This window comes from Oryctolagus cuniculus, chromosome 18 (assembly GCF_964237555.1).
Source record: "Oryctolagus cuniculus chromosome 18, mOryCun1.1, whole genome shotgun sequence".
NCBI classification, from domain to species: Eukaryota; Metazoa; Chordata; class Mammalia; order Lagomorpha; family Leporidae; genus Oryctolagus; species Oryctolagus cuniculus.
In genome coordinates, this window is record NC_091449.1 from 72789 (window position 1) to 95359 (window position 22571).

General features: G+C 61.0%; 3 protein-coding genes across 9 annotated transcripts; all 3 read left to right on the top strand.

The window, feature by feature from the left end:
- Positions 1 to 980: 980 nt before the first annotated feature.
- Positions 981 to 12208, top strand: LOC103345286 (myeloid zinc finger 1). 6 transcript variants are annotated; one of them, XM_051835266.2, is made up of 6 exons: positions 981 to 1228; positions 5809 to 6244; positions 6668 to 6839; positions 7180 to 7238; positions 7345 to 7465; positions 10076 to 12208. In XM_051835266.2, the coding sequence occupies exons 1-6, from the start codon at positions 1143 to 1145 to the stop codon at positions 11485 to 11487; spliced, it is 2286 nt and encodes a 761-aa protein (XP_051691226.2). In that variant the 5' UTR covers positions 981 to 1142; the 3' UTR covers positions 11488 to 12208. The 6 variants fall into 6 exon arrangements, with proteins under 6 accessions (XP_051691226.2, XP_069919435.1, XP_051691230.1 ...); XM_070063334.1 differs by having other exon boundaries at positions 5877 to 6244; XM_051835270.1 differs by lacking the exon at positions 981 to 1228 and adding an exon at positions 1578 to 1716.
- Positions 12209 to 16273: 4065 nt separating this feature from the next.
- On the top strand, positions 16274 to 18986 carry UBE2M (ubiquitin conjugating enzyme E2 M). The gene is made up of 6 exons (XM_002721900.5): positions 16274 to 16895; positions 17619 to 17713; positions 17830 to 17868; positions 17970 to 18073; positions 18322 to 18385; positions 18471 to 18986. Exons 1-6 carry the CDS (start codon positions 16787 to 16789, stop codon positions 18609 to 18611), a joined length of 552 nt encoding a protein of 183 aa, XP_002721946.1. The 5' UTR covers positions 16274 to 16786; the 3' UTR covers positions 18612 to 18986.
- Positions 18987 to 19120: 134 nt separating this feature from the next.
- On the top strand, positions 19121 to 22532 carry CHMP2A (charged multivesicular body protein 2A). Of its 2 annotated transcripts, none has more exons than XM_008249035.4 (6): positions 19121 to 19700; positions 21043 to 21256; positions 21688 to 21867; positions 21955 to 22085; positions 22170 to 22231; positions 22333 to 22532. In XM_008249035.4, the coding sequence occupies exons 2-6, from the start codon at positions 21089 to 21091 to the stop codon at positions 22458 to 22460; spliced, it is 669 nt and encodes a 222-aa protein (XP_008247257.1). In that variant the 5' UTR covers positions 19121 to 19700; positions 21043 to 21088; the 3' UTR covers positions 22461 to 22532. The 2 variants fall into 2 exon arrangements, with proteins under 2 accessions (XP_008247257.1, XP_002721945.1); XM_002721899.5 differs by having other exon boundaries at positions 19566 to 19767.
- Positions 22533 to 22571: the final 39 nt, after the last annotated feature.

Genomic DNA, 22571 nt, shown 5'->3' on the forward strand with positions numbered 1-22571 from the left:
CTAGGCAGAACTGAAAAGTGCAAGGCCAGACAAAGAGCTGCTTGTTGACCTACAGGACGACACACTGGACAGAAAGCATGCGCACCCCATCAGCGTTTCACGAGTTAGCATCTAACTGCACAGCATCTGGACTCAGACCAAAACCAGCCATCTTCTTGTCTCACTGTCAAGAGTCGCTCAAGTTTTCCTGCGACTCTTTATGTCTTCTTCCCATCACTTTTCTCTGAGTCTTTTAAATCTGTCGGTCCTTTTCCCCCTTGTTACCTGTACACCTGCTGGTCCCTTGAGTCTCAGTGTCTGCACTTCCTGTCTCTGAGCATCCACTCTCCTTCTCCATCCTTTCCTGACCTCTCTCCCTCTTGCTAGCTGTTCTAGCACAGCTGTCTTCTCTCTCCCGCTCGATTCTAACTCCCTCTAGTGAGAGTTGAAATCCCTCTTTCAGACACGTCTCTGACCACCTATCCTCACATCAAGTCTCTGCCCCTGGCAGGCTCCGGAAGTCTCCCCTCTGCTCTCTCTTCTCCCTCTCTCGGCATCTCTCTGCCCTATTCCCTTCTTGTGCACACCCTCATCCCACCTCCCCCATTGCCTTTCTTTTCTTTTGTTTCCTAAGATCTATTTATTTGAAAGACAGAGGGAGACAGAGGGAGATCTTCCATCAGCAGGTTCACTCCCCCGGATGGCATGGTCACAACAGGCTGAAGCCGGAGGACCAGAACTCCATCCAGGTCTCCGGCATCACGTGGGTGCAGGTGCCCACGGACTTGGGGCATCTTCTACTGCTCTCCCAGGCCACAGCAGAGAGCAGGATCGGAAGTGGAGCAGCCGGGACTGGAACCGGCGCCCATCGGCAGGACTTTACCCACTAGCTACAGCGCCAGCCCCCACCACTGCCTTTCAAACGCCTGCCCGGCTGCCTGGCCAGGTCCAGAGCGGTCACCAGGTTACCATGGAGACCCCCCGGTCCCGCCCCGCGCAGGCGCAAGTGGGGGGCCGTACCGACGGCCTCTCCCGGAAAGCGGAGCCAAAGCGCCCGTCCCGACAGGGGTTGCCATGGAGACGCAAGCTCTCGGCGTCCCGGGGAGGGCTGTGATTGGCGCAGACTCCTGCGGTGGAGACCTGAACGAGGCGCGGTAGGGGACATGCGCGGTCTGGAAGGCGGTCCTGCGGTCCACCGCCCCTCGGGAAGTCTGCGCTCGCCGACAAGGGCCGGACGCCTGGATTCGAGGCAGGCAGCGTGGGAAGAAGCGGCCGGGAGTGCGAGCTCATAGCGACCACCGCCACCCTCAGGGGCCGGGGTGGGAGGCGGGCAGAAACGGAGGCGGCGGGCGCGGGGGGAGGGCGGGGAGACGCCGGGCTGGGGCGCGAAGCATCCTGGGAGACGTAGTCTGGCCGGGGTGGAGGCTCGGCCAGCGCGCATGCTCACGAGCGCGGAGCGGCCCGCGGGGCGCAGGAGGGCTCGGCGGTTGTGGTTGGGTCCCTACCGCCCGGCGTTGCCGGGAGCGCGGGACCGGGTCCCGTCAGTCAGCACTCGCTGCCAGGGCGGCGGGCTGTGCTGCCAGGGCGCCGCCGGCACCCGACGTGGCGTGCTGGACTCTGGGAGATGTAGTTCTGGACCTTCGCAGGGACTCGCCGGCTCGGCGGCGACCCACATTTCCCCCAGGGTTTCAGCTGGGCTGGGAGCTCGAGGAGCAGAATTCTGACTCAAGCGCTCAGGTAGCCCTCGGGGTTGATGCCACCAAAGGTACGTGGGCGGTGGCTGTGGCACCACCCTCAGTAAGCAGATTCGTGCACAATCCCCAGCTGCGGGAGCGTTGTGAGCAGGGCGGTAAGCCCCGTTTGCAGATGAGCGGACAAGATCGCAGACGTGTGGAATCAGAATCTTGGACCGTCATTGCTGGTCCTGGTCCGGCGGTCTTGGGCCATTTGTAGGCCTCTGGAAGCTGCTTCCTCACCCCCCAGCCCCACCTGAATCAGACAGTCGTAGAGATGGAGCATCGTGTGGTGTGATAAGTTGGGTTCAGGGGACGGGACCAAGTAAGGGAAGCTGGGCCACACGAGTTATTTTGCACGGTTGAGATGCGGGATGAGGCTGGGAGGGAGCAGTAGGTGGTACAGGTGCTGGGAGGGAGTGGGCAGCAGGTGGTGCAGGTGTGGGAGGGAGTGGGCAGCAGGTGGTGCAGGTGTGGGAGGGAGTGGGCAGTAGGTGGTACAGGTGCTGGGAGGGAGTGGGCAGCAGGTGGTGCAGGTGCTGGGAGGGAGTGGGCAGTAGGTGGTACAGGTGCTGGGAGGGAGTGGGCAGTAGGTGGTGCAGGTGTGGGAGGGAGTGGGCAGTAGGTGGTGCAGGTGTGGGAGGGAGTGGGCAGCAGGTGGTGCAGGTGTGGGAGGGAGTGGGCAGTAGGTGGTGCAGGTGTGGGAGGGAGTGGGCAGTAGGTGGTGCAGGTGTGGGAGGGAGTGGGCAGTAGGTGGTACAGGTGTGGGAGGGAGTGGGCAGCAAGTGGTGCAGGTGTGGGAGGGAGTGGGCAGCAGGTGGTGCAGGTGTGGGAGGGAGTGGGCAGTAGGTGGTGTAGGTGCTGGGAGGGAGTGGGCAGTAGGTGGTGCAGGTGTGGGAGGGAGTGGGCAGTAGGTGGTACAGGTGTGGGAGGGAGTGGGCAGCAGGTGGTGCAGGTGTGGGAGGGAGTGGGCAGCAGGTGGTGCAGGTGTGGGAGGGAGTGGGCAGTAGGTGGTGCAGGTGTGGGAGGGAGTGGGCAGTAGGTGGTACAGGTGTGGGAGGGAGTGGGCAGCAGGTGGTGCAGGTGCGGGAGGGAGTGGGCAGTAGGTGGTGCAGGTGCGGGAGGGAGTGGGCAGCAGGTGGTGCAGGTGTGGGAGGGAGTGGGCAGCAGGTGGTGCAGGTGTGGGAGGGAGTGGGCAGCAGGTGGTGCAGGTGTGGGAGGGAGTGGGCAGCAGGTGGTGCAGGTGTGGGAGGGAGTGGGCAGCAGGTGGTGCAGGTGTGGGAGGGAGTGGGCAGCAGGTGGTACAGGTGTGGGAGGGAGTGGGCAGCAGGTGGTACAGGTGTGGGAGGGAGTGGGCAGCAGGTGGTGCAGGTGTGGGAGGGAGTGGGCAGTAGGTGGTGCAGGTGTGGGAGGGAGTGGGCAGCAGGTGGTGCAGGTGTGGGAGGGAGTGGGCAGCAGGTGGTGCAGGTGTGGGAGGGAGTGGGCAGCAGGTGGTACAGGTATGGGAGGGAGTGGGCAGTAGGTGGTGCAGGTGTGGGAGGGAGTGGGCAGCAGGTGGTGCAGGTGTGGGAGGGAGTGGGCAGCAGTTGTACAGGTGCGGGAGGGAGTGGGCAGCAGGTGGTGCAGGTGCTGGGAGGGAGTGGGCAGTAGGTGGTGCAGGTGTGGGAGGGAGTGGGCAGTAGGTGGTGCAGGTGTGGGAGGGAGTGGGCAGCAGGTGGTGCAGGTGCTGGTCCCCAGGCAGCAGGTGGTGCAGGTGCTGGTCCCCAGGCAGCAGGTGGTGCAGGTGCTGGTCCCCAGGCAGCAGGTGGTGCAGGTGTGGGAGGGAGTGGGTAGCAGGTGGTGCAGGTGTGGGAGGGAGTGGGCAGCAGGTGGTGCAGGTGCTGGTCCCCAGGCAGCAGGTGGTGCAGGTGCTGGTCCCCAGGCAGCAGGTGGTGCAGGTGCTGGTCCCCAGGCAGCAGGTGGTGCAGGTGTGGGAGGGAGTGGGCAGCAGGTGGTGCAGGTGTGGGAGGGAGTGGGCAGTAGGTGGTGCAGGTGCGGGAGGGAGTGGGTAGCAGGTGGTGCAGGTGCGGGAGGGAGTGGGCAGCAGGTGGTGCAGGTGTGGGAGGGAGTGGGCAGCAGGTGGTACAGGTATGGGAGGGAGTGGGCAGTAGGTGGTGCAGGTGTGGGAGGGAGTAGGCAGCAGGTGGTGCAGGTGTGGGAGGGAGTGGGCAGCAGGTGGTGCAGGTGCTGGGAGGGAGTGGGTAGCAGGTGGTGCAGGTGTGGGAGGGAGTGGGCAGTAGGTGGTGCAGGTGCGGGAGGGAGTGGGCAGCAGGTGGTGCAGGTGTGGGAGGGAGTGGGCAGCAGGTGGTGCAGGTGTGGGAGGGAGTGGGCAGTAGGTGGTGCAGGTGCGGGAGGGAGTGGGCAGCAGGTGGTGCAGGTGTGGGAGGGAGTGGGCAGCAGGTGGTGCAGGTGTGGGAGGGAGTGGGCAGTAGGTGGTACAGGTGTGGGAGGGAGTGGGCAGTAGGTGGTGCAGGTGCGGGAGGGAGTGGGCAGCAGGTGGTGCAGGTGTGGGAGGGAGTGGGCAGCAGGTGGTGCAGGTGTGGGAGGGAGTGGGCAGCAGGTGGTGCAGGTGCGGGAGGGAGTGGGCAGTAGGTGGTGCAGGTGCTGGGAGGGAGTGGGCAGCAGGTGGTGCAGGTGTGGGAGGGAGTGGGCAGCAGGTGGTGCAGGTGTGGGAGGGAGTGGGCAGCAGGTGGTGCAGGTGCTGGGAGGGAGTGGGCAGTAGGTGGTGCAGGTGTGGGAGGGAGTGGGCAGCAGGTGGTGCAGGTGTGGGAGGGAGTGGGCAGTAGGTGGTGCAGGTGTGGGAGGGAGTGGGCAGCAGGTGGTGCAGGTGCTGGGAGGGAGTGGGCAGTAGGTGGTGCAGGTGTGGGAGGGAGTGGGCAGTAGGTGGTGCAGGTGTGGGAGGGAGTGGGCCGCAGGTGGTGCAGGTGCTGGGAGGGAGTGGGTAGCAGGTGGTACAGGTGTGGGAGGGAGTGGGCAGCAGGTGGTGCAGGTGTGGGAGGGAGTGGGCAGCAGTTGTACAGGTGTGGGAGGGAGTGGGTAGCAGGTGGTGCAGGTGTGGGAGGGAGTGGGCAGCAGGTGGTGCAGGTGCTGGGAGGGAGTGGGTAGCAGGTGGTACAGGTGTGGGAGGGAGTGGGCAGCAGGTGGTGCAGGTGTGGGAGGGAGTGGGCAGCAGGTGGTACAGGTGTGGGAGGGAGTGGGCAGCAGGTGGTGCAGGTGCGGGAGGGAGTGGGCAGCAGGTGGTGCAGGTGTGGGAGGGAGTGGGCAGCAGGTGGTGCAGGTGTGGGAGGGAGTGGGCAGTAGGTGGTGTAGGTGCGGGAGGGAGTGGGCAGTAGGTGGTGCAGGTGTGGGAGGGAGTGGGCAGTAGGTGGTGCAGGTGCGGGAGGGAGTGGGCAGTAGGTGGTGCAGGTGTGGGAGGGAGTGGGCAGTAGGTGGTGCAGGTGCGGGAGGGAGTGGGCAGTAGGTGGTGCAGGTGTGGGAGGGAGTGGGCAGTAGGTGGTGTAGGTGCTGGGAGGGAGTAGGCAGCAGTTGTACAGGTGTGGGAGGGAGTGGGCAGTAGGTGGTGCAGGTGTGGGAGGGAGTGGGCAGCAGGTGGTACAGGTGCGGGAGGGAGTGGGCAGTAGGTGGTGCAGGTGTGGGAGGGAGTGGGCAGCAGGTGGTGCAGGTGTGGGAGGGAGTGGGCAGCAGTTGTACAGGTGTGGGAGGGAGTAGGCAGCCGGTGGTGCAGGTGCTGGGAGCGAGTGGGCAGCAGGTGGTACAGGTGTGTCCACCTGGTAGGACAGCACAGAGCAGGGATGAGACTGCGCTCATGGAAGGTGGCTGTATTTAGGAGAAGGTCTCTTCTAGGCCTAAGAAACACTGTTTGGGGTAAGAGCGACCACACTCCACACAGGCCCAGCTAAGAAGCCAGCAGCAGTGGCTCAGTGGAAGCGCCCAGCCCCGACAGCCCTGGGCGTGGCCCGTGCTTGTCTGATCATCTGCCCTCCAAGCGGGGCAGGTTGGAGGTTCATTCAGTGGGTGTTCTACCTGTGTGTGCTGCCACTGTCTGTGCTTGCTCTAGGGGCAGACAACGGCCTCAGAGAGCTGCTCTGTTACTCTCAATGAGACCAGCTGGGCTGGGCTCCGCAGGTGGCACACCCCCAGAAGACGAGGGGCCTTTCACGGTGAAGCTGGAGGACTCCGAGGAGGAAGGCGAAGCTGCCCTGTGGGACCCAGGCCCCGAGGCCGCACGCCTGCGCTTCCGGTGTTTCCGCTACGAGGAGGCAGTGGGTCCCCGAGAGGCCCTGGCCCGGCTCCGAGAGCTGTGTCGGGACTGGCTGCAGCCGGATGTGCACTCCAAGGAGCAGATGCTGGAGCTGCTGGTGCTGGAGCAGTTCCTGGGCGCGCTGCCCCCCGAGATCCAGGTTCATGTGCAGGGGCAGCAGCCAGGCAGCCCCGAGGAGGCTGCTACCTTGGTTGACAGGCTTCGCCAGGAGCCAGGCGGGCCTCGGCGATGGGTGAGTCAGTGGCCCTGAGCAGAGGGGTCAGGCCGGAGCGCTGTCCAGCTGCGCTTTACTCTGGGGGTGGGGGGAGGTGCCGTCGTCACACACATGCATATCCCTGTGGGAGAGGAGGGACCACACTGCAGTAGACTGCAAGGCTGCCCAGGGCAGGGAGGGGTTCCAGAGCCAGGCTCACCAGCCCATTCTTGCATCACCTGGGAACTACAGGATGGGAGAGAGGAGGGTACCAGGTAGTGCTGTGTGTCAGCAGGAAAGCAACTTTACTTCCTGACTGGAGCCCAGAGGAGGTAGGTCCTTGAAGGACTTAGGTTTACCAGGCAGATCCGTGGGGTCTTGGAATGGGTGGGTGTCCCTGGACTCCAAGCCGCACACAGCCCTATTTTCTGCTTGGCCCTCATGGTGGGGACACCTCCACAGGTCACAGTCCATGTGCAGGGCCAAGAGGTCCTATCAGAGAGGATGGACCCCTCCAGCTTCCATTCTCTACCTCAAACTCCAGAGCCTGGGCCCAAGATACTGCCTGAGGCCATGCAGCAGTCACCACTGGGCCTACAGGTGAAAGAGGAGCCAGAGGTTACAGAAGACCCAGGTGAGGGTGGGCAGGGACCAGGGTGGCCTGGACTAGGCAGTCTGAGTCCACTGAGCCGCACCCCTGTTAGATGGAATGGTTCCCATCTCTCACCCAGTCAGGTCTCCCCTCTGACTCACCCCCCTTTAGATGTCAGCCCTGACGGCCACAGCCCCACTTCCACAGCTGTCCCCTGGCATGCAAGCCACCTCATACCACTGCAGCTTGACCCCTCACCTCCCAGGGTACCCTGCTTTGCCCCACCCCAGCCCATACCCAGATCTTCTCCCTGCCTAAGTCCTGGCTCACGGCACACCAGTGAGAACTCCCTTGGACTGCCTGACCCACTCTTTCTCTCTAGAGCTTCTGGACTCTGGGCTTCTAGAGGCTGTACCCACCCTTCCACCTGAGGAGGCCCAGGTGAGCCCTGTACAGCCTGCGACCCACTCCCTGAGTCAGAGTGTCAGGGAGGCCCTCTGCCTGGGCCCAGCTGGGCATAAGTGAGCAGTGGCCACTCTGGTTTCAGGGCTGTGAGACAGCGCTGGACCAGGCCTCTCCACAGAGTGAGACTGGGCCTGAGGGGCCCTCATGGAAGGACTGCCCAGGGCCCCTATGGCATGAGGAAGCTGGAGACATCTTCTCTCCAGGTGAGTGAGACAGGACATGGTGGGGCTGGTTCTCCTAGTCTATAGCACCGGGGCCACTGGCCGTGCTCCTGGCCCCAAAACTCTCATTCCTCAAACCATCAGCCTGCTCTAGTATCTTCTGCCCTCAAGAGCCAGACACTGACCCCATGACTCCTCTAGCTTCTGCTCCCCAACACAGTAGTTTGAGAATGGGGTCTGTGTTTCCCATACCCACATCTTTGTTCTGACATGCCACACAGCCTCCAGACCTGGGCTTGCATCTGACTGGGAGGCTCAGGACCTGCCAACAGCAGGTTGGTACTGTGGGCATTCAGGAAGCATCTTGGTACAGAAAGCCCAAGGTCCTGCCCAATCACCTAGACATCCCAGGCCAGCGGCACCCTGCTGTCCACCTCTGCCATCATCCATGCTCCTCCCCTGCCCCCATCTTCTGTTCTTCCTGTGGTGTAGACACAAGGTCTTCTCATCCTTGGTTTACTCCCCTGTTTGGCAGGGGTGGGGCTATGAGGTGTTAAGTATTATCTGAGAAACAGGGATCCCATCTGCTGGTTTACTCCCCAGATGCCTGCCACTGCCAGTGCTAGGCCAGGCTGAAACTGGGACTGCAGTCACACGTGGGCGGCAGGGAGACCGCACCATCACATGTTGCTTCCCATGGTCTGCATTGGCAGGAAGCAGCTGGAATCAGGAGGTGGAGCCAGGAAATGAACCCTGGCACTCCAACCGGGAGGTGGGCATCTTAACGACTAGGCTAACACCAGCTCCCAGGAGGGGCTCTTACTAACTCTGTGTCAGACTTTAAAATCACCATTGTCAGTGAGTCGTTTTCACATCTCAGTTGTAGAAAATGACCTGGAATGTTTCTTTGATTTCCTTTTGCTCCACTGTTCTGTTCTCTTTGTCAGGATGCCTGTTACTTGGCCACTGGCCTCCGGTTCAAGTCCTCTAATATCTTGTTAGCCCCATTTTCCAATCTCTTTGTCTTTCTGCTCTATTTTCCAGGAAATTGTCTCACTTGTATCTCCCAGACCTTCACTTAGGATTTTCATTTTGTTAGCACACTTTTTATTTCCAAGAGTGTTTTCATTCTCTGAATGTTCATTCTCTACCCTCTTCCTGTTCTTTAGTTGCAGCAGATTTTCTTTCTTCTCTGAGAGCAGTTTTTGTTTGTTTGTTTTGTTTTTAGTTTTATTCTCCAAGTATAGTCTTTGTTCCCTGCAAGCTATCTGCTCATGCATAAGACAAGGGGACCACAAGTCTGGCTGGCAGCTCTGAGCCCCAGTTCTGCCGCTCCAGCCTTCAACTGGCCTGGCCACGCCTGAATTGTGCTGTGTGGCTAATGATTTCCTTGCTTCGCTCACAGTTCACATCCACAGTCTCTCAGCTTTCACCCAGCTACACCGACAGCACTGGCTCAAGCTCCTAGGCTGGTTCCTTCTCTGTAGCCCTGTTCTCCTCAGGTGGTACTTGCCATGTAACCGACTACACACACCCCCCACCCATCAACAGTGATTCCCCTTGGCCACTTCAGATATCTCTGTGTCCCCTGGCTAGTCCTGTGTCCCCCCTCAACTATGCCTCTTTGCATCCAGAAGTCTTTCTAATGTTTCCATCTTGAAGAACTAATGCATTCAGTTAGTGCCTCTTCCTCGCCTGTGTCACATAGTCTAGCTCCCCAACAGCCAACATCACCAGTTTCTTATGCACCCTTCCACCCTTCCAGAAAGATTCTGTATATAGAGGAGGAAGCATACAGCTATGTGCCACATAACACTTAGTCCCATGTGTCTCTTGGCTCTTACTGATTTATTGACACTCTTTGCCTCTGGAGAGTTTCAGTTTGTCACATGTCTTTAATTCTGGGGTGGTTTTTGCTCATTTCCGTTGATGCATTCTAATTTAACCTACTTTTTTTTTTTTTGATGTCTTATGGATTTTTTTGTTGCCCACTAAAGCTCTCACTACTGTCTCAAGTCTTCTTGGTTTAACCTCCTCCATGCTTCCTGTCTCTCCAGCCTCTGCCTCTCAGTTGCCCTTGCTACTGCCTGCTCCCTCATGCAGCCCCTCCCAGCAGAGTGCTCACCGTGTGGCTGGGACCTGCTGCTTTTCCTAGACACTCCCCACCAAGCTGCTCACATGCAGGCCTGGGGCTGTCTGGACCAGCATGTGCTCCAGTGCCCATTCTCAGCTTGCCCAGCCGCATGCATGAAGCCTCTGTTCCTCAGATGCCCCCCCCCCCCCGCCAGGCTTCTCCCAAGGTACATGTACACCCCAGACCAGAGCCCAGGGGCCTGCAGCCCCGCCCCTCCCTGTTGCCTCCACCTCCCTCCTCCCTCCCACCCGCCTGCTTCTCTGCCTTTGCAGAGGCCATCATTGCCCGCCCCAGCTGCTGCCTACGGCCCTTGCAGAAAGGCAACGTCTCCCAACTTAGGGCAGGCCTGGGGAGCTCCTCCCAGCTCTGCACCACTGCCTCCTCACGTCCCTGGCCTTGTCACCATTATCTGCCTCATTGGTCAGTTCCAGGGGCAGTTTCAGTGTGTCCCCAGGGATGAAGTGGGTCTGGGCATCGGGCACTCCATCAGAGATGAGTGGGTCCCCTTGTGTACACAGGATTTGCACTGCAGATGGACAGGGACCCTGCAGACCCAAGCACTGTGAGCTCCCACCTCCACATCCCCTGGGACCTCAGCATGGCGGGCCTCTCGGCCCAAATCCAGACACCCTCCCCTGAAGGTGGCTTCCAGTGCGCCAGCAACCTGGGAGGTGAGCAAGACCTCACAGACAGAGATTCCCGCCAGGCCGCCCTGATTGCCACCCGCTGGCACACCTCTAGGGGCCGGGGACGTGGCCGCCCTAGCACTGGCTCCCGGGCAGTTCGGGGCGGCTGCTGTGACGTGTGTGGCAAGGTGTTCAGCCAGCGCAGCAACCTGCTGAGGCACCAGAAGATACACACGGGCGAGCGACCATTCGTGTGCGGCGAGTGCGGCCGCAGCTTCAGCCGCAGCTCGCACCTGCTGCGCCACCAGCTGACACACACGGAGGAGCGGCCGTTTGTGTGCTGCGACTGCGGCCAGGGTTTCGTGCGCAGCGCACGCCTCGAGGAGCACCGCAGGGTGCACACGGGGGAGCAGCCCTTTCGTTGCACAGAGTGTGGCCAGAGCTTCCGGCAGCGCTCCAACCTGCTGCAGCACCAGCGCATCCACGGCGATCCCCCAGGCCCTGGCACCACACCCCCTGCCCCTCCCGGCGTGCCCGAGCCCCCCGGTCCCTTCCCGTGCAGTGAGTGCCGCGAGAGCTTCACGCGGCGCGCAGTGCTGCTGGAGCACCAGGCGGTGCACACGGGCGACAAGTCCTTCGGCTGCGTGGAGTGCGGAGAGCGCTTCGGGCGCCGCTCGGTGCTGCTGCAGCACCGGCGACTACACAGTGGCGAGCGCCCCTTCGCCTGCGCCGAGTGCGGCCAGAGCTTCCGCCAGCGCTCCAACCTCACCCAGCACCGGCGCATCCACACCGGGGAGCGGCCCTTCGCTTGCGCCGAGTGCGGCAAGACCTTCCGCCAGCGGCCCACGCTCACGCAGCACCTGCGTGTGCACACCGGCGAAAAGCCCTTTGCCTGCCCCGAGTGTGGCCAGCGCTTCAGCCAGCGCCTCAAGCTCACCCGCCACCAGAGGACACACACCGGGGAGAAGCCGTACCACTGCGGTGAGTGCGGCCTGGGCTTCACGCAGGTGTCGCGGCTCACCGAGCACCAGCGGATCCACACCGGCGAGCGGCCCTTCACCTGCCCCGAGTGCGGCCAGAGCTTCCGGCAGCACACCAACCTCACCCAGCACCGGCGCATCCACACCGGGGAGCGGCCCTACAAATGTCCCGAGTGCGGCAAGACCTTCCGCCAGCGGCCCACACTCACACAGCACCTGCGCACCCACCGGCGAGAGAAGCCCTTCGCATGCCAGGACTGTGGGCGCTGTTTCCACCAGAGCACCAAGCTCATCCAGCACCAGCGTGTCCACAGCGTGGAGTAGCTCCAGCCAGCACGCCCTGCGTCCACTACCTCACAGTGTTGTGATCAGAGGTAGAGGCAGCCTGCCCGCCCGTGGTCCCCGCAGGTGCTTAATAAACAGTAAACAGAGTTGGGTCTGCACCCACTCGCTGCACTCCATCTGCAAGCCCCTCTCTGCCACCCTATCCAGCACTCCTCTGTGCCCACAAGTGACTGCTGGCAGCGCCTGCTGCCGTCTGAGAGGCTCCTGTACCTGCCTCTGGCTTGCCTAGAGGAACCGGCCCAGCAGCAGGTGCCCCAGAGCCGCCCTGGGCAGCCCAGCCTCCGCTCTTCCTGAGCGGCAGCCTTAGTATCCCAGACCCAGAGAGGAGCATGTGCTGGACACCAGCTCGTGACCAGCGTGTGCGAGGCTTGGTCCTCAGGCGGTCAGGGAATGGATGTCTGGCCTGGCAGTTAGGACACCAGTTAGGATGCCTGCACTCAGAGTCCCTGGTTTGATCCCCCAGCTCTGGCTCCTGAGTACGGCTTCCTCCCAGTTTAGACCCTAAAGGGCAAAGACTATGGCCCAAGTAATTGGGTTCTGCCACTCGTGTGGGAGACCTGGGTTGAGTTCCTGGCTCTAGGCTCCAGAGCCCTGACCTCTGCAGGCATCTGGGAAATGAACTATCTGATGGGAGCTCCCTCACTGTGTGTGTGTGTGTCTGTCTCTCTGCCTCTCCAATAAATAAGACAGAGCCACTGTAGATGTTTAGCTTTTCTGCTCATCAGGTGTTAGATGTCTGTCGAGTGAAAATGGTAAATCTAGCTGTGGAGGAAGTGGGGCTCAGGAGGAACAACTTAAAAGCTCCAGTGAGACCCAGGCTCCTGAGGAGGGTGTACTGCTGGATGGGTCCAGGGGCCTGTTAGCCGGCAGTGAGGTCCTAAGGGCCTGGAACCGACAGCCTTCACTGGGGGTAGTGCTCAGTCGGTGCTGGGGTCTCCGGGCCCAGAGGAAAGGGCCTCATGGATACAGGATGAGACTCCTGCAGTGTGGATGTCCGTGAGAGGCCAGTGGACCTGCTTCTGGTTTCTGGAGGTGTGTAGAAACTGCTGCGTGGGAGGACCGATGCTGCAGGGCAAAGGGTGCTGCTGCTCTGCTGGAGGAGCCAGCCTGAACAGCTGCAGGTCAAGGCGGGTGTGTTTGCAGTCCCTGGCCTGCGCACTTCCCGAGCCCAGAGAGCTTAACCAGCAGCCCGGCCCTTGTCTGGGAGCAGTATTCCTCAGGCTCTCTCCTTGACACTGAGGCCATTCCCCACGCCAGAGAGAACAGTCTTCTGTGTTGCTCCAAGTTAACACTGATGGTTGCCATGACACCACCACTCGCCACTCCCAGCTGAGCGGTCCAGTCACCCTCACCCTAACAGCATCGCACCATTCCTTTTAATGGTCACAAGCAGTGACGGCTTTCTCCCCTACCAGTGGAAGGAACCATTGGAGCGCTGGTCCTTATGGGGTCCCAGCACTGCCAGCTAAGAGTCCAGGATCCCATTTGGATCCACCAGGACTGCAGCCAGCTCCCCAGTGTGGGGGTCGCGCTGTGCCTGGCCTGTGATGCCTGCAACCTACACTCCTGCTCCCATTCTGGCTGTCCCCAGACCAAGCCAACCCAATCCCCAGATGAGGGCCCAGCCAGCCAAGGTCATCAGGTGCAGCAGAAATATCAAACTGGCACAGGGCAAGCCACATGTTTGTAAAAGACTTTACACCTAGGAAGCCATCTCCCAGGTATAAATGCTAAGGTTTTATCTGGGAATTGAGATGTTCCAGGATTTTCCTGTTCCCACGTTTATAGCCAGTAGGCACTCAGGGTAGAGGACCCTGAAGACAGTACCCTAGCTAGTCTGAGAAGCAACGCCTGTGGACTCTGGAGCCAGTTACCCCTCCAGGTGGGTATACTGGGTGCAAGTAGCACAGGATAAAATGATCCTTATGTAGTGAGGGTCAACTTGAGCCTAAACCCCAGTCAAGGTCTCACCCTAGGCAGGTGCCTGGGCCTGTGTGTCCAAGCTTTTCCTGGGATGTAGCTGGACTTTCCCCTGCTCCTTTGAGTCAGCTTGACCCCCAAGACAGGGGCTCTGGCCTCAGGGAAAGGAGAGAAGGCATCCTTGGCCAGAAGTCTCTGCATTTACACAGGGTAGGTTTCCTGACCCTATGACGACACCATCTGCTAATCACCAAGGCCAGGATCTAGAGTCAGAGGGTTGATGACTGGGCCCCTCGGCGGGCAAATGCTACCATACAAATAACCACTCAGGCCCACACAGCCATACAAGGAATATTTGAAAGGAACATTCAAGGCCCTTGTCAGCTGGACCACCTACAACAATGTGTCTAGCCAGCCTGTCCCTGAGGTCACGGTGCTCAATCCCAAGCCCAGCCTCCCTAATTCTGTTTCTCTCCACTCCTGCGCTCTGCTTTGACCCTAACTTCCTATTTGGCCTAGTGACCCACAGCACCTCTCCTCAGCCTCCTTCCCTGCCTGTTTCTGCCCCCTCCCTTCCAGAACCAGCCCTGTATCCTCAGTGTTCCCAAAAGCCACACTAATGCCTACTGGTGTATCACACCCAGCCCAGCCCCTGGCTTCGGTTCAGCCATCCCCTCCCCCTTCTTCCCAGATTGTTGTACGGCTGATGGTCTTCCCTACTGCCTGGTGAGCCAGGGCTGGACACGGGTCCAACTTTGACTAATACAGCACACCTCTCTGGGAACATTCCTAGGATAGACCAAACTGGCCAGTAGCAACCACCCAAGTCTAGAATAAAACACCAGGTGGCCATCAATCACCATACAAAGATGGCTGTAAGAAACTGGTAAGCAGGGGCTGGTGCTGTGGTGCAGCGGGTTAAAGCCCTGACCTGCAGCACCCGCATCCCATTTGGGCACCGGTTCGAGACCTGGCTTCCCTACTTCTGGTTCAGCTCTCTGCTATGGCCTGAGAAAGCAGTAGAAGATGGCCCAAGTCCTTGGGCCCCTGCATCCCTGAGCTCTTGGCTCCTGGCTACAGATCAGCTCAGTTCTGGCCATTACAGTTATTTGGGGAGTGAACCAGCAGATGGAAGACCTCTCTCTTTCTGGCTCTACCTTTCTCTGTAACTCTTGTCTAAATACATAAAATAAATGTTTTTTTTAAAAAAAAAGAAATTGGTAAGCATAAGCAGTTAAGATACCACTTGATATGCCAACATCCCTACTAATGTGCCTGGGTTTTAGTTCCGGCTCTGCATCCTATCCAGATTCCTGCTAATGTGCACTCTGGAAAGCAACCGCTGATGGTCCAAGCAGTTGGGTCCCAGCCTCCCAGGCAGAAGACCTGTGTGAGTTCCATGCTCCTGGCTCTAGTCTGACCCAGCCCAGGCTGTTGCATGTGAACGCAGCAGTTCTGTCTGCCTTTCAAATAAAAATAAAAGTAAAATAAATACGTAAACAAGCACAGAGCAGGGTGGCTGGGAAGGGAGACAAAGAAGGGGTTGGAAGGGGCCTTTGAGTCCCAGAACCAGCCAGGTGAGAGGCCTGAGACAGCCGGGGTGGTAAGTTATGCTGGCACCAATATCAAGCTGTTTGAGGCTTCCTAGCAGACTCCCAGCCCCGATCTTTCCAGCTGTCAGCCCTCAAGAGTAACGGAAAGAAGGGATGCTGGGGTCTAAGGCTGAGATAACTACAAGGCTGGGGGGTGGGGGTGTCTATGGGAGACAGGTCCGAGATGGACCATCGAACACAAGGGCCAAAAGGAAGACCAGCAGTGGAGACACGGTTGTGATCAGTTCCTGGGGCCAAAAGTTCCAAGGGTACCTAGAGAGGCCCAGGACCAGGCTGGACAGGGGTCAAGGCGGGTGCAGGAAGGCGCTGGCAGGGAGGGGATGGGGCCCACTCTCCCGCTATGAGGAGAGAGGGTGGACGACAGGCTGAATCCAAAGAGGCGCTGAGGAGCAGAGGGCGTCGGGGTGACTTTGCATTTGTCAAAAGGCGGGGAAGGGCTAGGGTCACACCTGCCCAACGCCACCATGGCCTCCACCTGAGCACGATGCGACGTGGGCGTTCGTGGGCAACGACAGCGCGCGCACGGTGGCCGATGGGCAGTGCCCCGGGAGCCTCGGCCAGTCCACCGCACGCCCGTTCCTGTGGTGACCGAAGCCACCGATCCGCCCAGCGCCTCCCCTCCCGCCTTCCGAAGCACGCGGGGCTGTGGCTGGAGGGGAGGCTCACGCCGCCCGCACGGCGGAGGAGCGAGGCAAGGCTGCCGTGCTACGTCCCGTCCCCAACGTCCAACCCGGACTTCAGACCTCCAAGGTGCTTACCACTCTGTGGCACAAAAATGTTTTACTGTTAGTTTACCTCAGTCTCCGAGAGCGGAGATCTCTGGGTTTGCAACCGGACAGTGAGGGTCCTCGATCCCGCACCCTCTGAGCAAAACCCCTGGCTCCGCCTAGCCTCCGGCCCGCCGTGACCGCTGGGGACAATGACCTTGTCGGACTCACCCCCGCCGCGCTCAGCACGAGTGCAACATCGGATGCACACACCGTGGGGGAGGCGGCCCCCCATCTGACCCACTCAAAGATGGCGGCCAACACTTCTTCCTTCCCGGTCCAGCGAGGGTCCCCGGAAGTGACCGCAGAACCACCGAATCGTCCTCCCGAGACGGAAACACCCGAGGCCCGCCGAAAGAGCACGAACCCCAAACCCCATCGCTGAGCAACGCGTCTGCGGCGGCTGCGCAAGCGCAGAGCGCAGGCCAGGCTGCAAAGCCGAAGCCGGCGGGCGACGGAAACAGCCGAAGCGGCGGGGCGCCCGAGGCCGTTGCCGACCTCCGCGCCGAAGTCGCTGCTGCCGCGGAGGCCGATCCTCCGGTCCTTCGCCGCCGCCCCCGTGGCTGCCGCCTCCTCCTTCCACCCCGCGCCACAGCCCCTGGCGAAGTAAACGGACGAGCGGCGGGGCCCCCAGCCCTCGCGTCCGCAGACGCAGCTGGGCCTCAGGAGACCGGAGCCGGCCAGGGGGAGGAGGGAGCAGCCGGGGGAGGAGGGGCGGGGCCGAGAGCAGCCGAGTCCGCCCGAACGTCGCCGAGCGAAACCGAGGCCCGGGGCCAGGCCGGAGCCGGACTACGGGAGCCGACGCGGGCCGCGCGGTGGGCGCGGAGCGGCGCGGCAGGCCGGGCGGGCGGCAGCAGCTGCAGAGGAGGCCGCGGCAGCGGGTCAAAGGAGCGGAAGCGGCGCGGGAGGCGGCGGGGGCCGGGTGGCCGGGGTCCCGGGCCCCGCGGCGGCGGCGGCAGAGGCGGCGGCGGCGGCAGGATGATCAAGCTGTTCTCGCTGAAGCAGCAGAAGAAGGAGGAGGAGTCGGCGGGCGGCACCAAGGGCAGCAGCAAGAAGGCGTCGGCGGCGCAGCTGCGGATTCAGAAGGGTAGGGGGTCTGGAAGTGAGGGTGGGGGCTCGGAGTCGGAAGTCAGAGCGCAGGGTGGGGTGATACGGGGTCAAGAGCGGGGTCATGAAGTCGCCGAAGATCAGAAATGGGGGCCGCAGTTGCGTGGGGGGGTGGTCAGAGGTCAGGGCTTGAGGGTCGGGTGGCCGGGTAATGCCGCCACTGGGCGCGAATCAGATGAGGGGCCGGGGAGAGCGTGTGAGCGAGGGAGCGACTGGGGCATTCGGGAGGCCTGGGGTCTGGTATTAGGGACCCAGCACCCGGGGGTCAGGTGGCGGAGGGGAGGACTGGGGCTGGAGAATCCGAGGGTTCAGATAGGAATCTGAGTTTGGAATGACAGGCAGAGGGGAGGGGTGGGAGTGGAGGGACTTGGGGTCGGTGTGAGGAAACGACTTAGCGTGTCAGGGGCCGGGGTCCTTGAGTTTGAGCAGACAAGTAGGTACCAGACAGTGGAGGTCGTGGTTGAGGAGTTGGGGTCTGGGAGCATCGGACACGCAGGGTGAGGGGTGTTAGCCTGGGAGCTGGGTTGGGTGGACGCGGGGCCAGGAAGCGGGGAAGCAGCCACAACTGGAGATGTGTGTCGGGAAGAGCCCCCCTGGGGAGAGCAGGAAGCTGGAACTCAGGCCGGGAGGAGGCCGACACCTGCTCCGAGTGCCCATCTCTCTCCTCTCTCCCTCTGTCCCTGTCTCCGCTGTTCAAACCCAGACATAAACGAGCTGAACTTGCCCAAGACGTGTGACATCAGCTTCTCAGACCCAGACGACCTCCTCAATTTCAAGCTGGTCATCTGTCCTGATGAGGTGAGAGCACACGTGGCCAGACTCACAGGAGCAGGGCGAGGATGGCCCCACTGACAGGCAGGAGACCCGCTCTGCTCGCGGGACCTGACTCCTTCCTTCCTTCTCTCCCTTCCCAGGGCTTCTACAAGAGCGGGAAGTTTGTATTCAGTTTTAAGGTGAGTCCCAGGTGGGCAGAGGTGGCTCCGTGGACTGGAGGGGCAGGCACTGAGGCCCTGCCAGGCACCTACCCCCCTCCCCTCTCTTTTCTCGGAGCTAGGTGGGCCAGGGTTACCCACATGACCCCCCCAAGGTGAAGTGTGAGACGATGGTCTATCACCCCAACATTGACCTCGAGGGCAACGTCTGCCTCAACATCCTCAGGTGAGGGCACTGACCCTCTGCTGCCCCCTCCCCGCCCGGCCCCTCTCGGCTTTGTGGTCACTACATCTGTCCCATCCCTTTCATTCCCAAGTCACAGTCCCAATAGCCTGACCGTGGCTTCCTCCCTGGCTTGTCCTGGTCTCACATGCTCACTCACCCATGCCCCGGTCCTGACCTGTGCAGTACCACTGGGGCCTGTGACAGCCTCCCACTCACCAGCTCCTGACCCTGATGCTCTCTGCCCACAGAGAGGACTGGAAGCCAGTCCTTACGATAAACTCCATAATTTATGGCCTGCAGTATCTTTTCTTGGTGAGTAGGGTGGACATTTGGGGCTGGTGGGGAGAATGGCCTTCCACCTCTCTGGCCCGTTGACCCCCACCTGTACTGGCCACAGGAGCCCAACCCTGAGGACCCACTGAACAAGGAGGCCGCCGAGGTCCTGCAGAACAACCGGCGGCTGTTTGAGCAGAATGTGCAGCGCTCCATGCGAGGTGGCTACATCGGCTCCACCTACTTCGAGCGCTGCCTGAAATAGAGTCGGTGTATACCTGCCCCCGCCAGGGCCACCAGTCCTGGCGTCCCCTGCAGATATTTATTGGGGGGCCACAGGTTGGGGGGGCAGCCAGTGGGGGAATCCCCTACCTTGGCCATGCGTCCCCTCCCTGCCACCTGCCCTTAGTTATTTTTTTTTAACCACCACGTGATTATGGTCGGCGCTGCCTCCCCCGACCCACTCAGCGATGGGAAATGAATTGGCTTGTCTAGCCCCCTCCTCCACGCTGGGTGCTATCCAGCCCCCCACTCTGGGCTGCGAGGTGGGTGGGCAAGGGGCCCGGGTCGCTGGGTCCAGGCAACCCACCCCTCCACCACCAGAGGTCCCACCAGGCTATTAAAGGGGAATGTTACTGCATGGCCTCTGCCTCTTCCTTCAATGGGACGCGAGGGGTAGGGGGGAAGTGGAAGGTGTGTGGTCACGGGGGGCACTGGGGGTACCGCACAATACGCTGCCCAAAACCTGGGACAGCCCTGGAGGTGGTAGGGATTCTGGGCTCTGAGCCTCGGGTTTGGAGGGATGAACTCCAATCTGGGAAGGAGTGAGGACAGAACCCAGTCGTTGGGGTCTTCCGTCCGACGGGCCAGCACAGGGGAAGCTGCTCCTTTACGCCTGGAAGGGCGCGCAGGCAGTTCCTGCCTGGAGGCAGGAACCGTGGCTGCCTCAGTCAGGAGCCAGGGTCCTTTGAAAGGGCCGGGCCCTCAGATGGTATGCGGAACTCCTGGGAGGCTGGCCGGAAGGCGCCCAAACGTGCACGCTCGCCGGAGCCGCAACCCGGGGTTGCGCGGGACTCGAACCGATGGGACACCTCCGGACCTTCCGCAGAGGAACGGGAGCTGGTGCGCATGCGTTCGGGTGCCGGGCTGCTTTGTGGCGCGTGCGCACGCGCGCTCTTGTCACCTCCCAGCATTCCTGGAGAGGGTGTGGCGTATGACGTCAGGTCGTTTGATCCGGAAGCGGCGGCGGCGGCGGCCGAGGCGACAAACCGAGGGGCTGTCGTTGGTGGGCAAGCCGAGGATTCGAGCGAGAGGAGCGTGACCCGGAAACGGAAGCAGGTCCTTCTCCGCTTCGGTGAGTGGCCCTTTGTGGGCCGCAGGTCCCGGGCGGGCGCGCGGGCGGCGGCGGCGCAGAGACTTGTGTAAGCCGCAGCGTCCGGTGCCGTGCCTCTTTGGGATCCTTTCCTCACCGGGGTTCCCGACAGCGCCTCGCCCTCGCTGTGACGCTCCCAGACCCTTCCCTCGGAGCCCGGGTGCCCTGTTGCTCGCGTTCTCCGAGCCCCCAACCCAACCCCAGTCCCAGGCTTCAGAGCACCTGCGACCATCGTGTCCCCTCATCCTCCTCCCCGCGTCATGGCCACACCACCGCTGCTGGCCTGGGTGCGCAGTGTCCCCCTCACACCTGTGGGCCCCTCCCCGCGTCATGGCTGCACCACCGCAGCTGGCCTGGGTGTGCAGTGTCCCCCTCAGGTTCCATCCCCTCACACCTGTGGGCCCCTCCCCGCGTCATGGCCGCACCACCGCTGCTGGCCTGGGTGTGCAGTGTCCCCACTCACACCACCGCTGCTGACCTGGGTGTGCGGTGTCCCCCTCAGGTTCCATCCCCTCACACCTGTGGGCCCCTCCCCGCGTCATGGCCACACCACCGCTGCTGGCCTGGGTGCGCAGTGTCCCCCTCACACCTGTGGGCCCCCTCCCCGCGTCATGGCTGCACCACCGCTGCTGGCCTGGGTGTGTGCTGTCCCCCTCAGGTTCCCTTCCAGTCTGCAGGACCACGTCCGTGATAGGGACCTGAGGAGCTGAACTTCCATCCCATAACACCTGTGGGCATGACCGCCAGAGTTAGGCTAGCATGATGGTTTTTTTTTTTTTAAGATTTTATTTATTTGAAAGATAAAGAGATACTGGCCATCCTCTGATTCACTCCCCCAAATGGCCACAAAGGCCGGGGCTGGACCAGACAGAAGCCTCAAGAGCTCAGCTCCTTCCCGCTCTCCCACTTGGGTGCAGGGCCCCGAGCTCTTGGGCTGCCCCCTGCTGCTTTCCCAGGCACATTAGCAGGGAGCTGGAGATGTGAAGCAGCCAGGACTTGAACCAGCACCCCATGGCTTTATCCACTATGCCGTGTCGGCCTCATGAGTTAGCAGGCACCCAGTACCTGCTGTTTCTCAGGCTGCACATTAGCAAAAAGCTGGAAATGGGCTCCACTGTTACTTGAACTCAGGCACTCTGATGAGCGACGCTGGTATCTCTGCTGTGCCAGTGCCCACCCCAAGACTGACTTTCAGGTCTGCCATCTGCCCTTCTGTGTCACTAGGGTTGCCCCTGGCCTTTCACTCATTGTTCCCATCTTGACCTGCCCCTCTCCTTGCCCTGTGACCAAGTTCTGCTTCCTGTCCTCTCCTCACCCCCAACAGCTAGGCTTCACACCTGCCCCGGGCTTGCTGGCAGGCTCCCACTACCATGGACCTGCTGTTCGGGCGCCGGAAGACACCAGAAGAGCTGCTTCGGCAGAACCAGAGGGCCTTGAACCGCGCGATGCGGGAGCTGGACCGTGAGCGGCAGAAGCTGGAGATGCAGGAAAAGAAGATCATTGCAGACATCAAGAAGATGGCCAAGCAGGGCCAGATGGTGAGTGCTTGACTAGGGGCTGGGATAGAGGCATACTGCCCAGTGGCAGTGAGCAGGCAAGACACCAGGCGACAGATGCTTCGAGTTTAGGATGAGCAAGACCTCCCTAGCTGGGCAGTCTGGGAAGGGCACCTCTCCACCTCCAGGGAAGTGATGAGCCTGTGGGAGATGGGGGCAGCTTTGTCCAGGCAGCCAGAACCAGTAGAGAACACGGAGAGCAGAGCCTTTGATGGGTGACAGGGTTTGGGCCTAGGCAGCTGAGTGACAGCACTGGCAGAAAGATGTCTAAGAGTCTGAGGTGTGGCTTGTGTCAGATTAAGGAAAATGTAGACCACTTTGGCTGAGGTTGGAAACGGAGGAGTGGGAGTTAAATCCAGAGAATGACTCTGTCGAGGATAAAGCCTTGCCCTTGGTACCTGTTCATTCTATAGGATGCCGTGCGTATCATGGCAAAAGACCTTGTGCGCACCAGGCGCTATGTGCGCAAGTTTGTGTTGATGCGAGCCAACATCCAAGCAGTGTCTCTCAAGATCCAGACCCTCAAGTCCAACAACTCAATGGCACAAGCCATGAAGGGAGTCACCAAGGCCATGGGCACCATGAACAGACAGGTGTGTCTCACCCAGACCCTATTACCTCTCCTCCCGCTCTGCCCCACTCCCAAAGGGACCAAATTCACCATCCCCTCTGATTTCCAGCTGAAACTGCCCCAGATCCAGAAGATCATGATGGAGTTTGAGCGGCAGGCAGAGATTATGGACATGAAGGAGGAAATGATGAACGATGCCATTGATGATGCCATGGGTGATGAGGAGGATGAAGAGGAAAGGTACTGGAGAACTGGTCAAGGGTGAAGATGGTTGCCTGTCCCTAGCCTGTGTGTGTGACCCTCACAAGTCCTTCCCTTTCCTAGCGATGCGGTCGTGTCTCAAGTCCTGGACGAACTGGGACTGAGCCTGACGGATGAACTGTCGAGTAAGTACTCCAGACCAGCCTTCCCGCTTCCCTCCCAAGGCCCAGTTGTGGCCACCCGTCTAGTGCATTCCTTACTCCACTCTGAAATCCTCTCCTTGCAGACCTCCCGTCCACTGGAGGATCACTCAGTGTGGCTGCTGGTGGGAAGAAGGCAGAGGCTACAGCCTCAGCCCTGGCTGATGCCGACGCAGACCTAGAGGAGCGCCTCAAGAACCTGCGGAGGGACTGATGCCGTGGAGCTGGGGGAATGGATACCCAGGGCCTTTACTAGGATTCCTCTTTAATAAAGATTGGACACTAATTTCTGAGGCTGTGTGACTGCTAAGCTATATGGGGCCCA